Raw genomic sequence first — 19,929 nt, forward strand, 5'->3', positions numbered from 1 at the left:
CAATTTTGTTTTTTGCTTGTTCCTCCTGCCTCTAAGACTACCCCTATGGTACTTTAAAATTGTGCAAACATTATTTTAGAAGGTTATACAATATCGTGTATGTAGACAAATTATAATTTATATAGTTTTTTCTTTATTGGGTTAGACTTTTATCATTTTTTGCTATCATAAATTATGCTTTCAGGAACCCCTTTACACATAAAAATTTCCCATACTAATAAAGGTCTTTTACTTATTAAAAAGAACATTTCTACCGTGTAACTTAATCTAGGTATTTTTAAGAATATAGCATTTTTTTTTTCATACTGGATTTTTCGTGGCTGCATCCTTTTCATTATGGTGACTTTCTTCCTCTGTATTTGTACAAGAATTCTAGGGCATTTGGTTGACACAGCTCTGTTTTCCATTGGAGAAGTAGGTGTTTTATTTCCTTTTTTTTTTTCTTTTCTGTTATAGAATGTATTCTATTCAGTCTATGTTAATGAATTTAGTAAGCACTAAGTTTGACTCTTATGGAATTGGTGCCAGATTTTAGCAGATCGGACTGGCCCATCACTCCTCTGTCCAGTACACTGCTTGCCTTGGGCATAGGTTAAACCATGAGTGTTGTATTGCTGTGGTCCATATCCATCCCTACCCTGCCCCATTCAGTCCAGTCTGTGGACCTCATTTGGGTCCTATAGTTGCTAGATCCACATGTTTGTGAAAGTTTGCGGTCTAGACCCTAGAGGCAAGAAATGGAGCAGGAAATGACACAGGGATATCCCCTAGTGGTTAATGGGAAGAGCCTCTGGAGCCAGACAGGCATGGATTCAAAGCCCAGCTTTGTACTTACTCTTAGCTGAGTGACCTTGGGTAAATTACCTACCTCCTTGAGCCTTTGTTTCCTTCTTTGGGGAAAAGAAGAGTCCCTATCTTCCAGGATTTTTATAAGATTAAATGCAATAATGCTTATAGTTCTCCAAGTGCCTGGCACATAGTAAGTACTAGGTAAACATTAGTTAATCACGACTGCTGTCATTAGGTGGCTTGTGACAGTGAGTAGATGTATCGGGAGATCTCTGAGCAGCTTCAAGTGACAGTGGTCTGTCCTCTCCCCATAGGCTGGCAGAGAAGTACCGAGAGTGCCTGTCCAACAAGGAGAAGATCCTCAAGGAGATTGAGGTGAAGAAGGAATACCTGAGCAGCCTCCAGCCTCGTCTCAATAGCATTATGCAGGTGAGGCTTTCCCCCACATACTCCCCTACCTTGGCCTTTTGCTTTGCCTTCAGCACCCAGCAAGACCTTGCTGACCTGAGGCCTCCAGCAGCCACATCCCCTTTGGGTTTTGCCAGGTCTGTTACCCTAATGGATGTCAGAGCCCATTGCAAGGATGGTCTTGTCTCTAGTTTCTACCCAGCCAGTGCAGTAAGGTTGTGTCCTGGGTGGAAGAGATGCTGCCAGGTCAGCTCAGGAACATGTACACACATTTATGTGAGATGTTTTCTTTTCACCCAGAGCTTCTTCCAGGTAAAATACTTTTGCAAACTCTAGGTTTAATTTACCCCAGAGTAGTTTCCATCAGCCTCACAGTTTCCAGGCATGCTTAGATGTGGATGTCTGTTAGACTCCCTGACTGCACCTTGGGGGTAGATGTTTAGCAGAGGTACTCTCTCTGAAAAGAACTTTACTCCTATTTGAAAGCCATCAGGTACCTTAGGAGGATAAGTCCCCACTTTAGATTGTAATGTAAAATGTAATGTCTTTCTTTTTTTTTTTTTTTTTTAAATGTTATTTATTTTTGAGAGAGAGCACAGTGGGAGAGGAGCAGAGAGAGAGGGAGACACAGTATCAAAAGCAGGCTCCAGGCTCTGAGCTGTCAGCACAGAGCCCAACGTGGGGCTCGAACTCACGAGCCATGAGATCATGACCTGAGCCGAAGTTGGATGCTTAACTGACTGAGCTGCCCAGATGCCCCTGTAATGTCTTTCTATATAGGTGACCTGATTTTTGTTTGCTCTGTGAAGCAGATTGCTCTAAATCCTTATAGTTTTTTTTAACTTTTTTTTTCTTAACTCTTTTTTAAGTAAACTCTGCCCAACGTGGGGCTTGAATTCACAACCCCAAGATTAAGAGTTGCATGCTCTACAACTGAGTCAGTCAGGTGCCCCTGGGAGTTTTTGCTTTATAAACTAAAACACGACTGTTTATTTTTTATTATTATTATTTTTTATTTATTTTTGAGACAGGGATAGACAGAGCATGAACAGGGGAGGGTCAGAGAGAGGGAAACAGAATCCGAAACAGGCTCCAGGCTCTGAGCTGTCAGCACAGAGCCCGACGCGGGGCTCGAACTCACGGACCGCGAGATCATGACCTGAGCCGAAGTCAGACGCTTAACCGACTGAGCCACCCAGGCACCCCAAAACACGACTGTTTAAAAAAAAAATTTTTTTTAATGTTTATTTTTTGAGAGAGCACAAGTAGGGAAGGAGCAGAGAGGGAGACACAGAATCCAAAGCAGGCTCCAGGCTCCGAGCTGTCAGCACGGAGTCCAGTGTGGGGCTCAGACCCACTAACTGTGAGATCGTGACCTCAGCTGAAGTCAGATGCTTAACCAACTGAGCCACCCCAGCGCCCCTAAAACACAACTGTTTAAAACAGCGTACATATATTACATTTAAAAACATAATTTTTACAGGGCGCCTGGGTGACTCAGTCGGTTAAGCGTCCGACTTCGGCTCAGGTCATGATCTCATAGTTTGTGAGTTTGAGTCCTGCGTCGGGCTCTGTGCTGACAGCTCAGAGCCCGGAGCCTGCTTCTGATTCTGTGTCTCCCTCTCTCTCTCTGCCCCTCCCCTGCTCATGCTCTGTCTCTGTCTCTCAAAAATAAATAAATGTAAAAAAAAAAAAAATTTTTTTTAACACAATTTTTACAAAAGAAAAGCATACAGTTCCTAAGTGTATAGCTCAGTGAACACATCTATGAACACATCTAGAATATTCTCTAGTGAACACATCTATGTAACCTGCACGCAAATCAAGAAAGAGAACGTTACCAATTTTCCAAAAGATATTTTATTCCCCCTCTCAGTTACTATCTCCTCTCACCCTTCAGTAACTATTATCTTGATACCTAATGTCATAGGTTAGTTTGGCCTGTTTTTGAGTTTATACAAACAGAATTGTATATATACTCTTGTGTCTGATTTCTTTTGCTTAACATTATGTTTGTGAGATTCATCTGTACTGTTGTGAGCACCAGGAGTTCATTTATTTTCATTAATACTTAGTATTTGATTGTGGGTACTTCCAGTTTGGGGCTATTATGAATAATAATGTTATAAGCATTCTTTGTCGTTTGGTGTCGTATGTACATATTTCTGTTGAATATATACCCAGGAATGACATGGCTGGGTCGTAGAGTATGCTAGGCATATATTTAGCTTGGCAGACACTGAAACAGTTTTCTAATGTGATTGCACTGATGTACAAAATTCCCCCCAGCACCATATGAAAGTTCTAACTGCTCCACATCCTCACAAGTGCTTGGTATTGTCAGCCTCCTTGATTTTAGCCATTCTGAAGGGTATTGCCTTTCTCTGGGGACCAGTGATGTTGAGCACAACCCCTTTTTATACTTCTTTGCTTTTGGATTACCTCATTTGCAAAAGGCTTATTCTAGTCTCCTGTTCATTTTTCTATTGGATTGCTTGGACTTCTTTATATATTCTGGAGATGAGTCTTTTGCAGATATTTTTCCCATTTTATGACTTTCTTTTTCACTCTCATAATGGTATCTTTTAATGAGCAGATGTTCTTAAATTTTATATGATCTAATCAGTGTTTTCCTCTGTGGTTAGGATGTCCTGTTTAAAAATCTCTCTCTCTGTCCCAGGGTCATGGAGATATTCTCGCATTTTCTTATAGAAGCTCTATTGTTTATCTTTCACACTTAGTATCTAGGATACCTGGAAGGGAACATTGTACATAGTGTGATATAGGGTCAGTTTCATTTTTTTTTCATGTAGGTATTCAGCTGGGTCATTTATTGAAAAGGCCATGCTTTCCCCACTGTTCTCCAGTGCCACTTTTGTCATAAATCAAATGTCCATGTAGGTTTGTGTGTCCTCTATTTGTCTTTCCATGCACCAGTATCACACTGGCTTATTTACGGTAGCTTTGTCAGAAGCCTTGATGCCCAGGGGCGCCTGGGTGGCTCAGTCAGTTAAGCAACCGACTTTGGCTCAGGTCATGATCTCACAATTTGTGGGTTCAAGCCCCTCATCAGGCTTTGTGCTGACAGCTCAGAGCCTGGAGCCTGCTTTGCATTCTGTGTCTCCCTCTCTTTCTGTCCCCCTCCCCCACTCATGCTCTGTCTCTGTCCTTCAAAAATAAATGTTAAAAGAACTTATTAAGAAAAAAAATAGTTTAAGAGAAGTCTGATGCCCAGTAGTGTGTGCTCTAGCTTAATTTTTCAGGATTGTCTTGATTGTTCTTGGCCCTTTGCATTTAACATATAAATTTTAGAATCAGCTAGTCTATTTTCACCTGCTGGGATATAGACTGGGGTTGCATTGAATCTGTAGATCAGTTTGGAGTGAACTGATTTCAGGGCAGTGTTGAGTCTTCCAGGCCGTTAACGTGGCCTTTCATTTCTCAAGCCTTTGTGTAGAGGCTTACACACCTTTCACTTACTTATTCTTAGGTAGTTTAAGTCTTCTTGATGCTCTTGGAAATGCTTCTTTTTTTTTTTTTTTTCCATTTTCATACTGTTTGTTGCTTGTGTAAATTGATTTTTTTGTATTGACCTCTTATCTACCTATTCTGTTAACTTATCATGTATTTTTAATAGATAAAAAAAACTATTATAGTAACTCAGCAGCCACCTCTTCACATGTGGACTGCCTACAAAGGGAAAATAAAAATCCTTCTTTTGTTGCATGCAGGCTTCCCTCCCAGTGCAAGAGTACCTATTCATGCCGTTCGACCAGGCTCACAAGCAGTATGAGACAGCTAGACATCTGCCACCGCCTCTCTATGTCCTCTTTGTCCAGGCCACTGCGTATGGGCAGGCCTGTGGTGAGTATGGGGGCTGGGTGAAGAAGAGGGGCTGTGGGAGCAACAGCCGTGGCCGATTGAGTCATTTGGAAGCCCTGCCTGCTGAAGAAAGCTCCCTGGTCCTGCTCAGAAGTTCCCAGGTGACAGACGCTGCCTCCCCTCTGCACCGCCCAGCATGGCTGCTCTGACCAGCTGGCCTGAGGCTAGACTAACCTGGTGGGCATTTCAGAATGGATGGCTTTGAATCTTCAATGAGCCTGGCTGGTCGGCTAGTGGGTGTAGTGCCCTGGCAGCCTGCCTGCCTGGGCTCCCAGACACTCACCCCATCAAGGCATGCTTGGCAGGTGGATCAGCACTTCTTCTTCCGCTTCAGAGAGAGGACTTGGTGAACACAGGTCCCAGGCAGCTTTCCCAGACTTTCATGACGCCCAAACAGGCTGCATGTCGTTAAAGTGAATTATCAAGTGGGAAGACGTGTCTGCTTTAAGCTTATGGGCGACCCTTTACTCCATAGAGTTTTGAAAAGGTTTTGGAGACCTTACCTTTTGCCCTACTGCAGCTTTCACCCAGCACCTAAACTTTTCTTCTTCACCCCACCGAATCAAACAGACCTGTACAGCATCAGTGCATGCCTGTCCTCCCAGCCATGGGCACCGACACATTACTGTCTCTCTTCTTGTGTCTTCCTGGTCCTCCTGGTCCTCTCCTTCCCTTTTGTTCTCCTTCTTGTTTCCATCATCAGCTCATATGAAATCCTCCCAGCCCCCTAGACAGGGTGAGTAATTTTCTTTTCTTTTGTGTTTAAACCCAACCTGTTTTCTTTCCCATTTTACTATAGAATTTCAGAATTAAGCTACCCAAAAGAACAGTTTGGCATTTGCCAGTGGTTGGTGGGGGCATCTAGCTTGTTTGGGTGAGGTATGTTGGTTCATGCAGGGCTGTCAGAGAGCAGTGGCCGATCACCTGGAAGTATTATCTCAGCGGCCTTGCCAGGTAGAGGAAGTTTGTCATTCCTCTTTAGTGCAGTTGGGCAAGCCATTTCAGTCTCCTATGACTGTCTGTGACCCGTATACCATTTTGGTTTTTTTTTTAATGTTTATTTTTGACAGAACGCCCATGCGCATGAGTTGGGGAGGAACAGAGAGAGAGGGAGACACAGAATCTGAAACAGGCTCCAGGCTCTGAGCTGTCAGCACAGAGTCCAATGCGGGGCTCGAACTCATGGACAGTGAGATCATGACCTGAGCCAAAGTTGGACACTCAACCAATTGAGCCACCCATGTGTCCCCCTTATACCTTTTTGAATGGAGCAAGAGAGGTGGTGGCTTGTCTGACTTCCCAGTAGACCTACAAAGTTCCACAAAGGCAGGCCAGGTGTCTCCTGGGGAAAGTGTCAGTCCTGGTGCCATGGAACAGCCCTCTTACCTTCCTGTTTAAGACACCAAGCTCAAGTTGAATAGACCTAGTCTTGAATCCTAGCTTAGCTACTTCCTGGCTAATGTGTCTAACTTCTCCGAGCCTTGATTTTCTCATCTCGTGGCTATAGTAATAGTATGATTCTCATAGAGTTGTTGTGAAGGTTAAACATTAATTTGAAAAACATAATGTTATAAGTACAATTACAAGCATCAGGTCATTTGGTCTTTGCCACCCAACCAGGCAGTTACCATTTGTCAAGACAAGATTTCTTTCATAGATGCAGAAAGTGGGGCTCAGAGCAGTGAAATAACTTTCTAGGTGTTTAGGAATTGGTGGGGCAGGGACTCAGATCTGGGACTAAACTGCAGGGTCCAAGCTCCTGTGCACTGTCCTGCCTCCCAGTTAAATGTGACAGTACCAGCCAGCTGCTTGGTGTAGTACAGAATAGAGAGTAAGCAAGCACTGAGATGAGAACCGTTGTTTCTGAGATGTGAACAGTTAGGGCGTCTGGATGATAACCTTTAAGACAGTTGGCAGAGGAGTATCCCGTGGCTTTAGGCGCTAGGGTGGGATTACATGTTGGTGTAAGCCTGAAAAGGGAAGCGTTCACCATAGTGTCAGGTGGTGCTTGTCTAAAATTTGCACTTTGGATTCTTTGTTTTCAGTAAATGATGGAAAAAAGCTTTAAGTTTCCCACCTTGTTCCTCCTCATGTGGAGAAAGGGCTTTTGCCTTTCCACCCCCAGTCAGTTAGGACTTGTGACAAAGGCAGAAGAAATGCAGCCCCAGAGTTAGCCTGTTGTGTAGTTTAGCTCCTTCCCTCAGCAGCTGTCCTACAAAGTTTTTTCTTGCTCACAGATAAGACGTTGTCTGTGGCGATCGAAGGCAGTGTGGACGAAGCCAAGGCTCTATTTAAGCCTCCTGAAGACTCCCAAGGTAATGTGGTCGGGATCCTTCCCCAAGTCTTCCATAGCTGGGTCCAGGGGCACCAGGTCAACACCTCAGGACAGTGCTGGTCCTTTGGAAATAATCTGTACTCGTTCTGAGTAGCAGGGAGCTTGACTTTAATGTCTTAATGCTCAAGGGCAGACGGGGTAAAGCATTGGTTGTGGATTTTGGTCCTGCCACTCACTAGCTCACTGATCCTGGGAAAGTTCTTTAACATTTCTTTCTTTTTTTTTTTTTTAATGTTTATTTATTTTTGAGAGAGAGACAGAGACAGAGCACGGGCAGGGGAGGGGCAGAGAGAGGGAGACACACAATCTGAAGCAGGCTCCAGGCTCTGAGCTATCAGCACAGAGCCCGACATGGGGCCCGAACCCATGAACTGTGAGATCATGACCTGAGCCGAAGTCAGACACTTAACCAACTGAGCCACCCAGGAGCCCCCTCTTTAGCCTTTCTGAGCCTCAGTTTACTTACTTGTCAAAACAGGATAGTAATACCTCATGTAAAATTATTGTGTCGATTAAATGAGGTCATACATGCAAAGTTCTTAGCATCATTCTTGGCACATAGCAACCCCTCAAGTTGTATTAACTGCTACTGCTGTTGCTATTTATATTACTGTTGCTACCACCACTACCAACAACGGGGGTGGGGCTTGTGGTCCATAGGTTTGCATTAAAAAGCACCTTCAAAAATAGAGGCAGTTGGATTATGAGGCATTCCTCCTTTTTTTCTCGCATCACCATGTTTTCTATACTGAATCAGCAGCAGCAAATTAGTTTATCATGTATTCTAAAGAAACCCATTTACAAATGACAGAGTCTCAGCCCCTTTAAGCCCCATGGGTTGAGGCACTTTAGGAGCATTGGGAACCTCCTTACCTCCAGATGCTTTCTCTCTGTGGTTGCAGATGATGAGAGCGACTCCGATGCTGAAGAGGAGCAGACCACGGTGAGAGCCGTTTGCCCTCCTGAGTGTGTCAAGCAGCTGCACTGGGGCCTGCTAGTTGGCAGGTGCCATCTTCCCTAGAAGCAGAAGAAAGAGGTGGGAAAGAAAGAGCTGCTGGGGTCTGGCAGCTGGATAGCTGAAGCAGCAGGTTCCAGCCAGTGGGGCTGAGGCCCTGGCCAGTAGGGAGAAGGAAGGGGCAAATTCGTATGACCAGTGCTCATCTGATTTGATCTTTCCTTTGTCCAGAAACGCCGGCGACCCACACTGGGAGTTCAGTTGGATGACAAGCGCAAGGAGATGCTGAAGAGGCACCCGCTATCTGTCATGCTGGACCTGAAGTGCAAAGGTCTGGCTCCCTTTGTTCTGGAGGATCCATAGCATTTGAGGCTTTTGCTAGCTGCAGGTGCACAAGGTTCAGCAAGCCAAAGTCCTTTTTGACCAAGAAAAAGATCTGGTTTCATATTTCTTTGTTTTTCATCATTGTTTTGCATGGAGTTTGATTTTTTTTCTCTAAGTCATAAGCATAACAACAGAGACGAAACTAGACACATAAGGGATGCTTGATAAAATTATACCAATTTCTGAATTGACTAAGTCAGATACACAGAACAAGTCACAAGAGTGTGCAGGATTCGAGTACTATGACCAGTGTACTTAATATCATACACATAAGTAGAAGTTTGTGTTCTGCAGAGAATGATTTGAAACTGGTTTTGTATGGATAAAGCAATATACACAGTATAAGAGCTAACTGTCACATGTAAGTTTCCCTCTCACCTGAGACTCCAGTCCTCGGTCTTACCTCCAAGGTCTTACCTCTTGGTGACAGATTTCTTACGTATTTTCTAGAACTATTCTATATATTTAGAAGCTTTTATACAACTGTATATTTATCCCCTTCTCCTTTTAGTTTTTACACAAATGGAAACATACTCTACACACTTCACCTTTTTTTAAAAACTTGTTATTTTGAGATAATTTTAGACTCAGAAGAGTTGCCGTAATAATAGACTTCTCATGCTCTTCACTCAGCTTCCCATAATGTCAGCGTCTTACTTAAGCATAGTACAGTGATCAAAACCAATGTTAATTTTATTGGTACAATTAACTAAACCACAGAATTTATGCAGATTTCCTTGTTTTTTCCACTAATGTCCTTTGTCCATTTTAGGATCCAGTCCAGGATCTCACATGACATTTAGTTGCCATGCCTCTTAGTCTCCTGCAGGCAGGACAGTCTTCTCCTCCTCAGTCTTTGCTTATCTTTCATGACCTTGACATCTTTGAAGACCAGGTTTATTTACTATGTAGAAAAACTCAATTTGGCTTTGTCTGTGTTTTCTCCTTATCAGACTGAGCTTATGGGTTTGGGGGAGGAATACCATAGACATGGGTTCATCATCCCATCATATCAGGGGTACATGGTGTCACTGGTACTTGATGATCACTTGATTGCTCCCTTTCGATATTTTACTTTTTAGAAACAGTTAAGTCCAGCCCACACTCAAGGGGAGGGAAATGAATCTCCCCCTCTTGGAGAGAGGAGTTACAAAGAATTTGTAGACATTTTTTATTCAATATAAAATTGCTATTGAGTTTCTGTTTTTACAGTAAAAGCTCTTAAAAGCCTCGCTTTTACAGTTCCATAATACTGTAGACTCTGCTCTCATGTTCAACTTGTACATGGTCTTCTTTTCATCCTCCCCCTCCAGATGACAGTGTGCTTCACCTGACCTTCTACTACCTCATGAACCTCAACATCATGACGGTAAAGGCCAAAGTGACAACCGCCGCGGAGCTGATCACCCCCATCAGTGCAGGGTACTGGGCAGGCGCTGTGGAGAGTGGGGCATGGGAGTGGGTGTGATGAGAGCCTCTCCGCGGGCTGCTTTTGGTTCCTTGCGCACACTAGCTCTGAGGAGGTGCACTGCTCCGTTGACTTCTGTTGTCACGTCCACGTCTGGAAGTCCTGGCACCTCACTGGTATTTAGAAAGCACTTGCTGACTTAAGTTGGTCCTCTTACTACACAGCAGATGATAAAATGACTACAATGTATGGAAAATTGAGTAGGCAGGGCAGAGCAGCAGCTTGTTCTGACAAGTGGAAAGGTGTGAATATAGAAATGGAATTTGGCAGACATGTTGAGGTTGACAAATTTAGGCCTTCATTTACTCTTTCCCAAGGTGCTGGGACTTTTGCTTCATAGCCCAGCTCAGTCCCAGGTTGTCCTTACCTGGCAGCAGGAAGAGGTTTTGAGGAGGGTGAGTGGAGGCACGGTAATGATGGCCACAGGTTTGGCATCCCCAGGAAGCGCCTGGCTGTGGCAGTCTTGTTCCACGCTAGGAGTGGGAAGAAAGGAAAAGGGCCAAGAGGGCCTGAAATAGCCTCACAGGAGCACTACCTTGGCCTGGTACTCCTGCACACTTGAGTCTTTGGGTTGGCTATACAGAGACCACTGAGGGAGACACACAAGTCTGGTGCCTGGTGGGGTGGGGCTCTTCCCATGGCTGCCTGGTGTCCCTGTGTTCTCTACCCTACACTTACAGTCCATGCCCCCTTCAGGCCGCAGCCTTGGTCCCTGGACTCAAGAGTTATTTGATCACGCTAGGGCACTCTGGATGAAATTGATCCTATTCTCACCTGACCCCAGCAGAGGGAGCCCAGGGCTTGCTTCTTCAGAGTGCCCGGTTACACTGCCTGGCCAGAGCTCTCAGTCTAGCAGCTTGCGGGCCCTGGCCATGGTGGAGTTCCTTGTCACCAGCATTCTGCCTGCTCACCTCTCAGATGCCAAACCTACTAAGAAGAGGGCTGCCAGCTGGCCTCAGTGCATACTTAACTCCAGCTTCTCCCTAAGCTTTGCACATGCAAGTACTGGCGACAGTACTGCTGAGTGGATACCAGCTGGGCTCAGAGCTCCAGTGTTTCCCGGGTCTGCCACTTATACCTGTGTGTGCACCTTTAGCCAAGTTTCCTGGCTTCTGAGGCTGGTTCCTCACTCTGGTCATGAATTGTAATATACACTTCCAGGGTATTTATGAAGGATCAGGTCTAGTGCTTAGCATAAGTGAAGCACTTGGTAATGACAGCTGGTAATGTCACACTTGGTAATGTGTTTATCATCATGAATTTGCTTTAACTCTTCACAATAACTTTACAAGGGGAGGAAACTACAACTATCATCGATAGATGGTCCGTGGCCCCAAAAGAGGGAGGGGATGCAAAAGGAAGCACCACCCTGAAACCAGGATTGTATCTTTATGGGCCTTCAGGTGTTGTTTAGCTCATCCCCCTATTTTTGAGATGGAGAAACTGAGGTCCAGGAGGCATCTGACAGTTGTGGGAGCTCTGGGCCTAGAGTTCCAAACTGCCAGCTCAGAGGCCTTTGCTTAAGTACAGGCTGCTTTGGCCCCTGGAGATACCAGCCTGGTGTATGGTTCTATTTATTCATCTACTGTAACACAGGAATACTTTTTTTTCTCCCTGATATAATCACAGTCTCATACTAATTCCTTAATATCATTCAGTATCCATTCAGAGTTCAAATTTCACTGATTTTCTCTTAGTGTTTTTTGTTAGTTGTTTTTATAGTTTGGGTTTTGAATCTGGATCTTTATAAGGTCCACATGTTGCAATTGGGTGAAGCTTCTCTCAAGCATCTTTTCATCTGAATGTCCCTGCCATCTGTTTGTCAAAGAGAATGGGTTGTTTGTAGGTTTCCCCAGTCTGGATTTTGATGATTGCATCCTTGCATTAGAATTTAGTGAGTTACTACCTTCCTGGGTATTTCACGTTAATTATAGTTAGGTTTAGAGGCTTGGTGAGATTCCACTTTGATTTTTTTGCAGGAGGGATGAGGGAGCAGGATGGTATAAATGTTGAGTGCTTCCATCAGGAGGCACAGGCTGTCTCTATTTTTGTGGCGTTAGCAGCACTGATGACTGTTGCCAGGATCTATTAATTCGTTAGGAAATTGATGTTCTTCATACAAACATTTTAACATTTAACCAGCCGTGCTGAATTTTCTTCAAGAAATTATTTTACAGAATGGTCTCCATTAGGATATTTTGACTCACTACTAATCAGTTTTTCATTAAGTCATTAAACTATTTTTAATGATTTTCCACTTTTACTTACCAAATTCTTAATCCCTTTTTACCTATTATTATTTTACAACAAAGATTTGACTGAGTAGTTTTTTGTTTTGGTGTTGTTTTTATGACTGTATATAATCTCTCCTTTTATGTCCATTATCTTCACCAAATTCAGTTGTCCTGAACCACATATTACCGATGCAAATTTTTCAAGGAGATTTGATTCTTTCATTAGGTTTTGTTAATTAGAAACCGTTATTGTGGAGTTTTAGCTGTTCTGTTTATTTTTGTTGACTCCTGATTCATTCTATTTATTAGTAATAGTCACTAAATAATATTGGCCAAACGACTGACAATTCTTATTTCTAGCCAGTTCTCCATGAAAGGCAGTGAGGTGGAGCAGAGAGACTCTGGGAGAGACAGGAAACCAGGAAGAGTCAAAGCTGCCACCGCCCCACTGCTAAATTCTTAAAGTCATGCCTGGGCTCTGAGCAGTAAGATTAGCCCATTCTGCCTGAGTTGCTCCTGATGCCAGACCTGGAAAGATGAAGGAGAACCCCTGCTGGTTGAGAGGAAGACTGAGCCTTGTCCTTTGTGATCAGATTACTCCATTATCCTCTTCCTCTCCCCTCTCCATCCCTTTTCCACTTGTCAGCGTTTAATTACAGGCTGTGCCCTAACCATTCCAGATGGGTGGCGGTGATGCTGTCTCTCTGCTTATAGCCCTGGGTCACCTTGTGTCCAGCGCATGTGATAATGTCTTTTTCTGGGAACATAAAGGGGACCTTTTTCTGTGAGTGGCATGAGATTTGGTCAAAGTGAGATAGGCACACCATTAAAGCTGTTTACTTGCTCTTTGGGGGTAGAAAGGAATCTCTTCTGCTGTTATGAAAATTGTGATTATTTTATCTCCAGTGTCACAGAGCTTTGCTCCCCTGAAGGTAAGGCCTTGGTCACCATATACCTCTCTTAAAGGGATAGGGTTTTCAAAAAATTTAGTGTGTAGGAGTACTACTGTCTTTGATCACACAGTGCAAATCCCTATTCCAGCACTTGTTAGTAGTGTGATCTTAGACAAGCCATATCTTTCAAAGCCTGAATTTCTTCTCTGTAAAATGGAAATGGTCATACCTCATAGAGTGTGAGATCTGGTGACCTCAAGTATAAAGAGTTATGGTCTGTCCTCGTCCACTGTCCTGGCCCACAGGAAGCATTCAGTAAGTGGTAGCATGATCATTAATGATAGGTGGCATTACTATCCCCAGATGCCCAAGTCTGCCTCAAGGCAAGGCATTGGCCGTGTTTTCACTGCGGTCTTATCGCTTTTCCAGTGACTTGCTGTCTCCTGACTCAGTCCTGAGCTGTTTGTATCCAGGGGATCATGGAAAGAAGACTCCGAATCCAGCCAATCAGTATCAGTTTGATAAAGTTGGGTGAGTCAGCAGTGTTTCCTCCTTTCCCAGTCTCTTTGCTTTGGAGTTTCTCTGGCAGCTCAAGCCCAGCATTAAAGACCTGTTAGGGTCAGAGGCCTATCAGGGGGCAAGGGAGACCCTGGAGCTTGAGGGAGTGCTATGTCAAAAGAAGGGAACACAAGGGGCAAATGAAGGTCATGGAATAGTGAGGAAGGGTGGAAGGATCAAACTTGGAGGACATGATAACACATGAGAGGATAACATGGTTTAACATTCAATTCTCTGAGGATTAAAAACCTGAAAAATATTTTATAAATTGGTGGACTGGTGAAGAAATCAAAGGCATTGACTTTATATTGAGACTTGAGACTTGTTTATGAGTTGGGGGGAAGAGAAAAGGGAACATGGGAGAGGTGAAATTCACAGTAGGAAGGTGATGAAGTTTAGAGACTTTGCTGGCAGCCCGGCTGTGAGTGTGGCCTAGCCTGTGAGACCATCCATTTCAGGGGCATGGGAGGAAGGCTGTATCCTGGGACCACTGCAGAAAGGACTTATAAAATCATTTTATTGCTGTGTTCTTTTCTGCAGCATCCTGACTTTGAGAGACTACGTACTTGACCTAGGTCACCCCTATTTGTGGGTACAGAAGCTAGGTGGCCTCCACTTCCCCAAAGAGCAGCCCCAGGTGTGTACACTGTGAATCCAGTCTCCTTGGCTAAGGATCTCTACTTCCTCACCCCCCAGACAGCCTCCAGAAAGGCTTTGGATGGCCTTTGAGGGCTTTGAAGTATCAGAATGCTTTTCCTTGGGGCTATGGTCTGTCCTCCCTCCACTCAGGATACTAAAAATGTCTGAGGCCCACAAATGTGTAGGTACCTTTGGTTCTCCCTGAGCCTGGTAGCCCTCGAGATGAAAGTAACTAGAGTCCTTGCTCTGGGTGCTACATGACTCCAGGCTCCACCGCCCCTCAGTATGGTGTACAAAGGTGCCAAAAATGAGGCATCACCAGAACCCCAAGGGATCTGGCATCTGGCACCTTAGCAGAAGCCTTCCTTTCTCAGGAGCTGGCCAGGCCTCTTGAGATTCCAGCATCCTGTATTCCTACTGGAACTCAGCATCTGGCCTGTCACAGCAGGTGAACCCTGCCATTCCCATAAGGTGCCCACCTCAGGATGTGTGTGGTCCTGGCTGCCATTGGCAAGGAGGGCCTAGGAGAGGCAATGCCTGGAGACAAGGACAGGGGGCACTCAGGGTGCTTCTCGCTGTCGTCTACAGCACACGGTGATTGCTGACCACTCGCTGAGCGCCAGCCACATGGAGACCACCATGAAACTGCTGAAGACCAGGGTTCAATCCCGCCTGGCCCTCCACAAACAGTTTGCATCCCTGGGTAAGCTGATGTGTGGCTGTGGCTTAAGGCCTATTTGGACAACACAGGGACAAAGATGACTTAGTCCTTCACTCAGGTTTCTTAAATCCTGATGACACTGCCTGGCTCTTGCTGAGCAGAGGTGTTGGCAGGACCTCTGGGGAGAGCTACAGGTCCATCCAGGCAGGGATCTTAGCTCCCCTCAGGACTATCAGGGCTGTCCCAGCTCACAAAAGAGACCCAAAGCCTCCTGGGTGGTCCAGGTTAGTGGACTGGTCAGGAACAACTTACTGTAGGTTAGCGCATGTTGGATTTGGGTGTACATTCTAACAGATATTTAGTAGAAATCCACTTCATGCTTTGTAGAGCTTACATTTAGCTTATTTGATACAGCTATCCAGGGATCCACCCCCTCAAACCTCCCTTGAGACCCACTGAGCTAACATCCTCCAGGGTGAGGATGAACCCCAGTGTTATTCATAAGCTCCCAGGTGATTCTGAGCCATTGAGCTAACGAGCCACTGACCAAGGTGGTGGCCATATCGGTGTTCCTTTTCGTTTACTCATTCAGTAAATACTTGTTGAGGACTTACCATGTATAAGGCACTTGAGGGGAAGTGAGGGTTGAGATCTTTCTGACTGAAAAGAATCACTGTCAGGAAAGGCATTAGGTTTCCAGGACCCATCTGGAGTCCTTACCCATCTGGGGCAGTTCTTATATTCCACACGGACCCTGATCCCTGCAGGGCAGCATTGTTTGTGGGTTTCTTCCCCACCACCATTGCTAAAGTTGTTTTGTCCCAAGGTTGGATGATTGTCATCCTAGACAGCATTTACTGTGTTGGCATATTTGTGGATTGAAACACCAGCAGGAATTTGCCCTGGAGCAGTTCTCTAACTCTTCTCCCTTAGAGAAACTGACACAGAACACTTCAGTCATTTCCTCCATCAAGGTCAGCTGTGAGAAAACAGCCCTCTTGGCTATTTGATCTAATTAACAGTCACTGCTGCAGAGGCACCATCACTGGTTCTGGCTGCCAGGGGGGTTTTGTTTTGCTGGCCATCATTTGCATTAAAGATAAAGCACCATGAATGCTGGTGCTAGGTCCAGCCACAAGCGCATAGCAGGGGTGAAGGTCAGGTTGGTGTGCCTGGATTCCTAGCACATGTTGTTGACCAGGGCACCTACTGAATGCTTCATGTATCTGGAGAGCTGGCAGGGCCACCTGAGCCCTCCAGATGATCCTAGTTACCCAGCTGTGGCATCTGATTTCTACCTGTAATACCACCCGACTTGCTCTCTTTTAGAACATGGCATTGTACCAGTTACCAGTGATTGCCAGTACCTCTTTCCTGCAAAGGTTGTCTCCCGCCTGGTAAAGTGGGTGACAATTGCCCATGAGGATTACATGGTAAGTGGAGGAGTGACACGTCACCCTTGCTGTCCCAAAGATCCATGTCATCTTTCAGCTCCTGCCCTTCCCCTAGAAGGGCAAGGGATTTGACTGGAGGATCCAGGAATTCCCTCCTCTGTGGTGACTTCTAGGAGCTGCATTTCACCAAGGACATTGTGGAGGCAGGACTGGCTGAGGACACCAATCTTTACTACATGGCACTCGTGGAAAGGGGCACAGGTAATTGCTCTTCTGATCACAGTGGTAGGCCAGGGAAGCTAATAAGAATAAAACATTCCTGAAGGTTGCCCAAAGAAAGCAAAAGATCCTAGAATCTTGCTGGGGTGACTTAGCAAATAGTAGTAATGATTGTAAGAGCCACCATTCAGTGAGGACTTGTTCTATAACACAGCCACATACATGTTTTATCTCATTTAATCCTCATGACTGGGAGTGGTAATGCAAGTACCCCCTGCTTTCCTAAAATTTGCATTCCACCACTTTGCTTTTGCACAAAACCTACATTAGTGCTGTTTTCGCTAACTGAAAGAAAGGAGGATGTTCACCTTTGCAAGAAAAACCCTTACTGTACTAATATAGGTCTTGTGTAAAAGTAAAGTGGCATTAATGCTCGAAAAGTTAAGTGGGCGATGCTCCACTCCTTATGCCATTTTGACTTACGGAAGGTTTCATAGGAACACTGTACTTTTGGATAGCAGGGGAAACCCGTATTCCCATTTTATAGGTGAGGAAATTGAGGCTTTGTCACAAATGCGATCTGAGCCTGAACACTTAGCCCTTTGCTTTACTGTTCTCTAAAAGCAGATACCAGTTCTTCCTCCTCTTCACAGAAGGGCCAACAAACCACTCTCAGTTTGTGAAGTGCAGGGTAGTAGGACCTTCCTCCCTGTCTGCTGTTCTGCACTCACTTTGGAGGCATCAAAAGCTGTGGTTCCTCACGGCTGTCCTGGAGTCTAATTTGCCACGGCTTTCTGTGGAGCCACCTGGGTGCTGCTTGTGGAGCTGTCTTCTAGCTCCTGCCTCGGCAGACCTGCCACTGCCCACGGAATCTGACCCCTGGGGCTCGGTGCTGTAGCTACAGAGCTCGGGGGGTTGGTTGTCTGCGGGTCTAAGTGCGAGAAATACAAGGAAAGGTTGCACTCTGTGATATTAGAGTTTCTCTACCTTGGTTTCTTGCCTTTTGTATGTTTTAAAAATATCCTGAGTAAATTAAATATTTTAGATACTATTGAGGTCCCCAGGGCACTTCATGCTTTCATTCTCTCCCTCAACAATTGGTGACTCCTATTTGGAATTTGTACATTTGCTTCCCATCCTTTTCACTTTCAAAAATCACTTTTGTCTCATCCCTAAATAACACAGAATACTGTTTTGAAAAGGCACAAATATGTAGTCCAAGAAATTTATAAAGCCCCAAGAGGGGGAAGTCACTAGAAGACATCACTCTGCTTCCTGTTGACCAGATGAAAGCTTATGTAGGTAGTAAGTGTTCTAGATCCATAACAGTGAATGTGATAATTAAAATTTTCATAAGATGCATTGCAGAATTTGAAAATTTAAGAGTCAAATTTAAATAAGTGCACAGCAATTACAGAAAAATATTTTCTCCATAGGATAACGTTCACTTTTACCACCAATGCACTGTATATGTGTGTGTGTGTGTGTGTGTGTGTGTGTATGTGTATATGTATACATATACATACGTATACACATACACACTCACATATATGCATATACACATATACACACAGAGACACATGAGTAATCCTTTATTTTACAACAGATCAGTTTGAAAATTTTACACAGTATGGGTTAAAAACAAAACTTAATAGAGATAAATCCAGAAATACATGCCAACTGTTAGGACAGAAGCAATACAGCAGAGAAAGGACTCACTTTTTAATAAATGTGGTCGCAGGTGTCAGGGAAGAATTGTCTTAACCTCCACTCTCTTGTCCTCTGTTATTTGAATTACTGGTGTGTCATAGTTCTTTCCCCCCCCATAAATAATGAGAAAGGAATGGCATATCTAGCACATTCGTGGTAAAAGTGAATGTCATCCTATGGAGAAAAGCAAAGGCTGCCGCCAGAAAAAAAATGAATATGTTAAAAAATACAACTGTTTCCTGTAAGGACTATGAACACAGCTTTGATATCAGACAGTTCTAGGTAAACTCAGCACTGCTGCTTTGCAACTGTTTGATCTTAAGGAAGTATCTATGAGAGCCTCAGTTTCTTTATAGGTAAAATGGAGATGATAATAACGGTACCCATCTCATGCAGTCATTGGTAGGTCGAAATAAACCTGAAGTAAAATGTATATAAAGGGCTTAGCACAGTACTTGGAATACAGTAAGTACTCCATAAATGTTGGGTATTAAAAAGTTTCACATAACAAAACACATAAAAAGAAAAGAAACAATAGAGAAAATATGTTGATGTAACAGCTAATACACAATATTGTTAGAAAAAAACAGTAAGCCTTCACATGGAAAAATCCTTAACTTGTGGGCAAAGAAAGAAATGCCAGTTAAACTTCTGTCAAAGGAGCAAATATAACACTTGGGCAGACCCAGTGTGGACCAGACCCTGGAGAGTCCACACACCTCTGCATCCTTAGAGGGACCAGAGTCACAGGACTTCACATTCTGCAGCCTGGCAATTCTACTTCAGAGATTGTAGAACAAAAACAGAAGACCAGAATGTTCTGTGCAGTACTCGGATTAATGTAAGACAAAGATCTAATGGGGAGGGTCCGTGGCTGGCAAGCTGGGTCTCAGAACTGATTTTTGCTCCTTCCCCCTCCCTTCCCAGCCAAACTCCAAGCTGCCGTGGTGCTGAACCCTGGCTACTCCTCCATCCCACCCATTTTCCAGCTGTGTCTGAACTGGAAAGGAGAGAAAACCAATAGCAACGATGACAACATTCGGGTAAGGCTCTGATGGGGGTAATGGGAGGAGTGGGGAGAGCCTCCTTGGTGAGATGGGAGGTGGCAGAACCTACTGCAGCTGAAAGCTTGCCCACTGGCGTGATCCTAGGGACAGAGGGACCTGCCAGGATTTGTAGAATTTGCTGGAGTCTGTGTGGTATAGTAGAAGAAAAAGCCTAGACCCATCTTAACAACTTACCTAGTTTGGGGTCACCCCATTTTAAAATGGAGATAATATAAATACTTGCTTTGAAAAGTTGTTGTCTTGGGCTTCTGTAGAATTGTGAATAAACTCGGGAGCACAGACGTGGTGGGATGAGATGGTGTATAAGATCATTGCAGCTATTAATTATTAATT

The 19,929-nt window shown here is 44.4% G+C and overlaps 1 protein-coding gene across 5 annotated transcripts in view; it reads left to right on the forward strand.

The window, feature by feature from the left end:
* THOC5 (THO complex 5) overlaps positions 1 to 19,929 on the forward strand; it is a 31,579-nt gene that overhangs the window by 8,276 nt on the left and 3,374 nt on the right. For 4 of the 5 annotated variants that reach the window (XM_042910600.1, XM_042910599.1, XM_042910598.1 and 1 more), the window contains exons 7-19: positions 1,104 to 1,218; positions 4,929 to 5,061; positions 5,783 to 5,815; positions 7,317 to 7,394; positions 8,317 to 8,357; positions 8,601 to 8,700; positions 10,067 to 10,175; positions 13,778 to 13,879; positions 14,447 to 14,543; positions 15,134 to 15,248; positions 16,536 to 16,639; positions 16,774 to 16,861; positions 19,457 to 19,572. In XM_042910600.1, the coding sequence (XP_042766534.1) occupies positions 1,104 to 1,218; positions 4,929 to 5,061; positions 5,783 to 5,815; positions 7,317 to 7,394; positions 8,317 to 8,357; positions 8,601 to 8,700; positions 10,067 to 10,175; positions 13,778 to 13,879; positions 14,447 to 14,543; positions 15,134 to 15,248; positions 16,536 to 16,639; positions 16,774 to 16,861; positions 19,457 to 19,572 (1,231 nt within the window). The remainder of the gene's footprint in view (positions 1 to 1,103; positions 1,219 to 4,928; positions 5,062 to 5,782; positions 5,816 to 7,316; positions 7,395 to 8,316; positions 8,358 to 8,600; positions 8,701 to 10,066; positions 10,176 to 13,777; positions 13,880 to 14,446; positions 14,544 to 15,133; positions 15,249 to 16,535; positions 16,640 to 16,773; positions 16,862 to 19,456; positions 19,573 to 19,929) is intronic. The other variant, XM_042910602.1, reaches the window with a different exon arrangement.

Source organism: Panthera leo, chromosome D3, assembly GCF_018350215.1.
Source record: "Panthera leo isolate Ple1 chromosome D3, P.leo_Ple1_pat1.1, whole genome shotgun sequence".
Taxonomy (NCBI): domain Eukaryota; kingdom Metazoa; phylum Chordata; class Mammalia; order Carnivora; family Felidae; genus Panthera; species Panthera leo.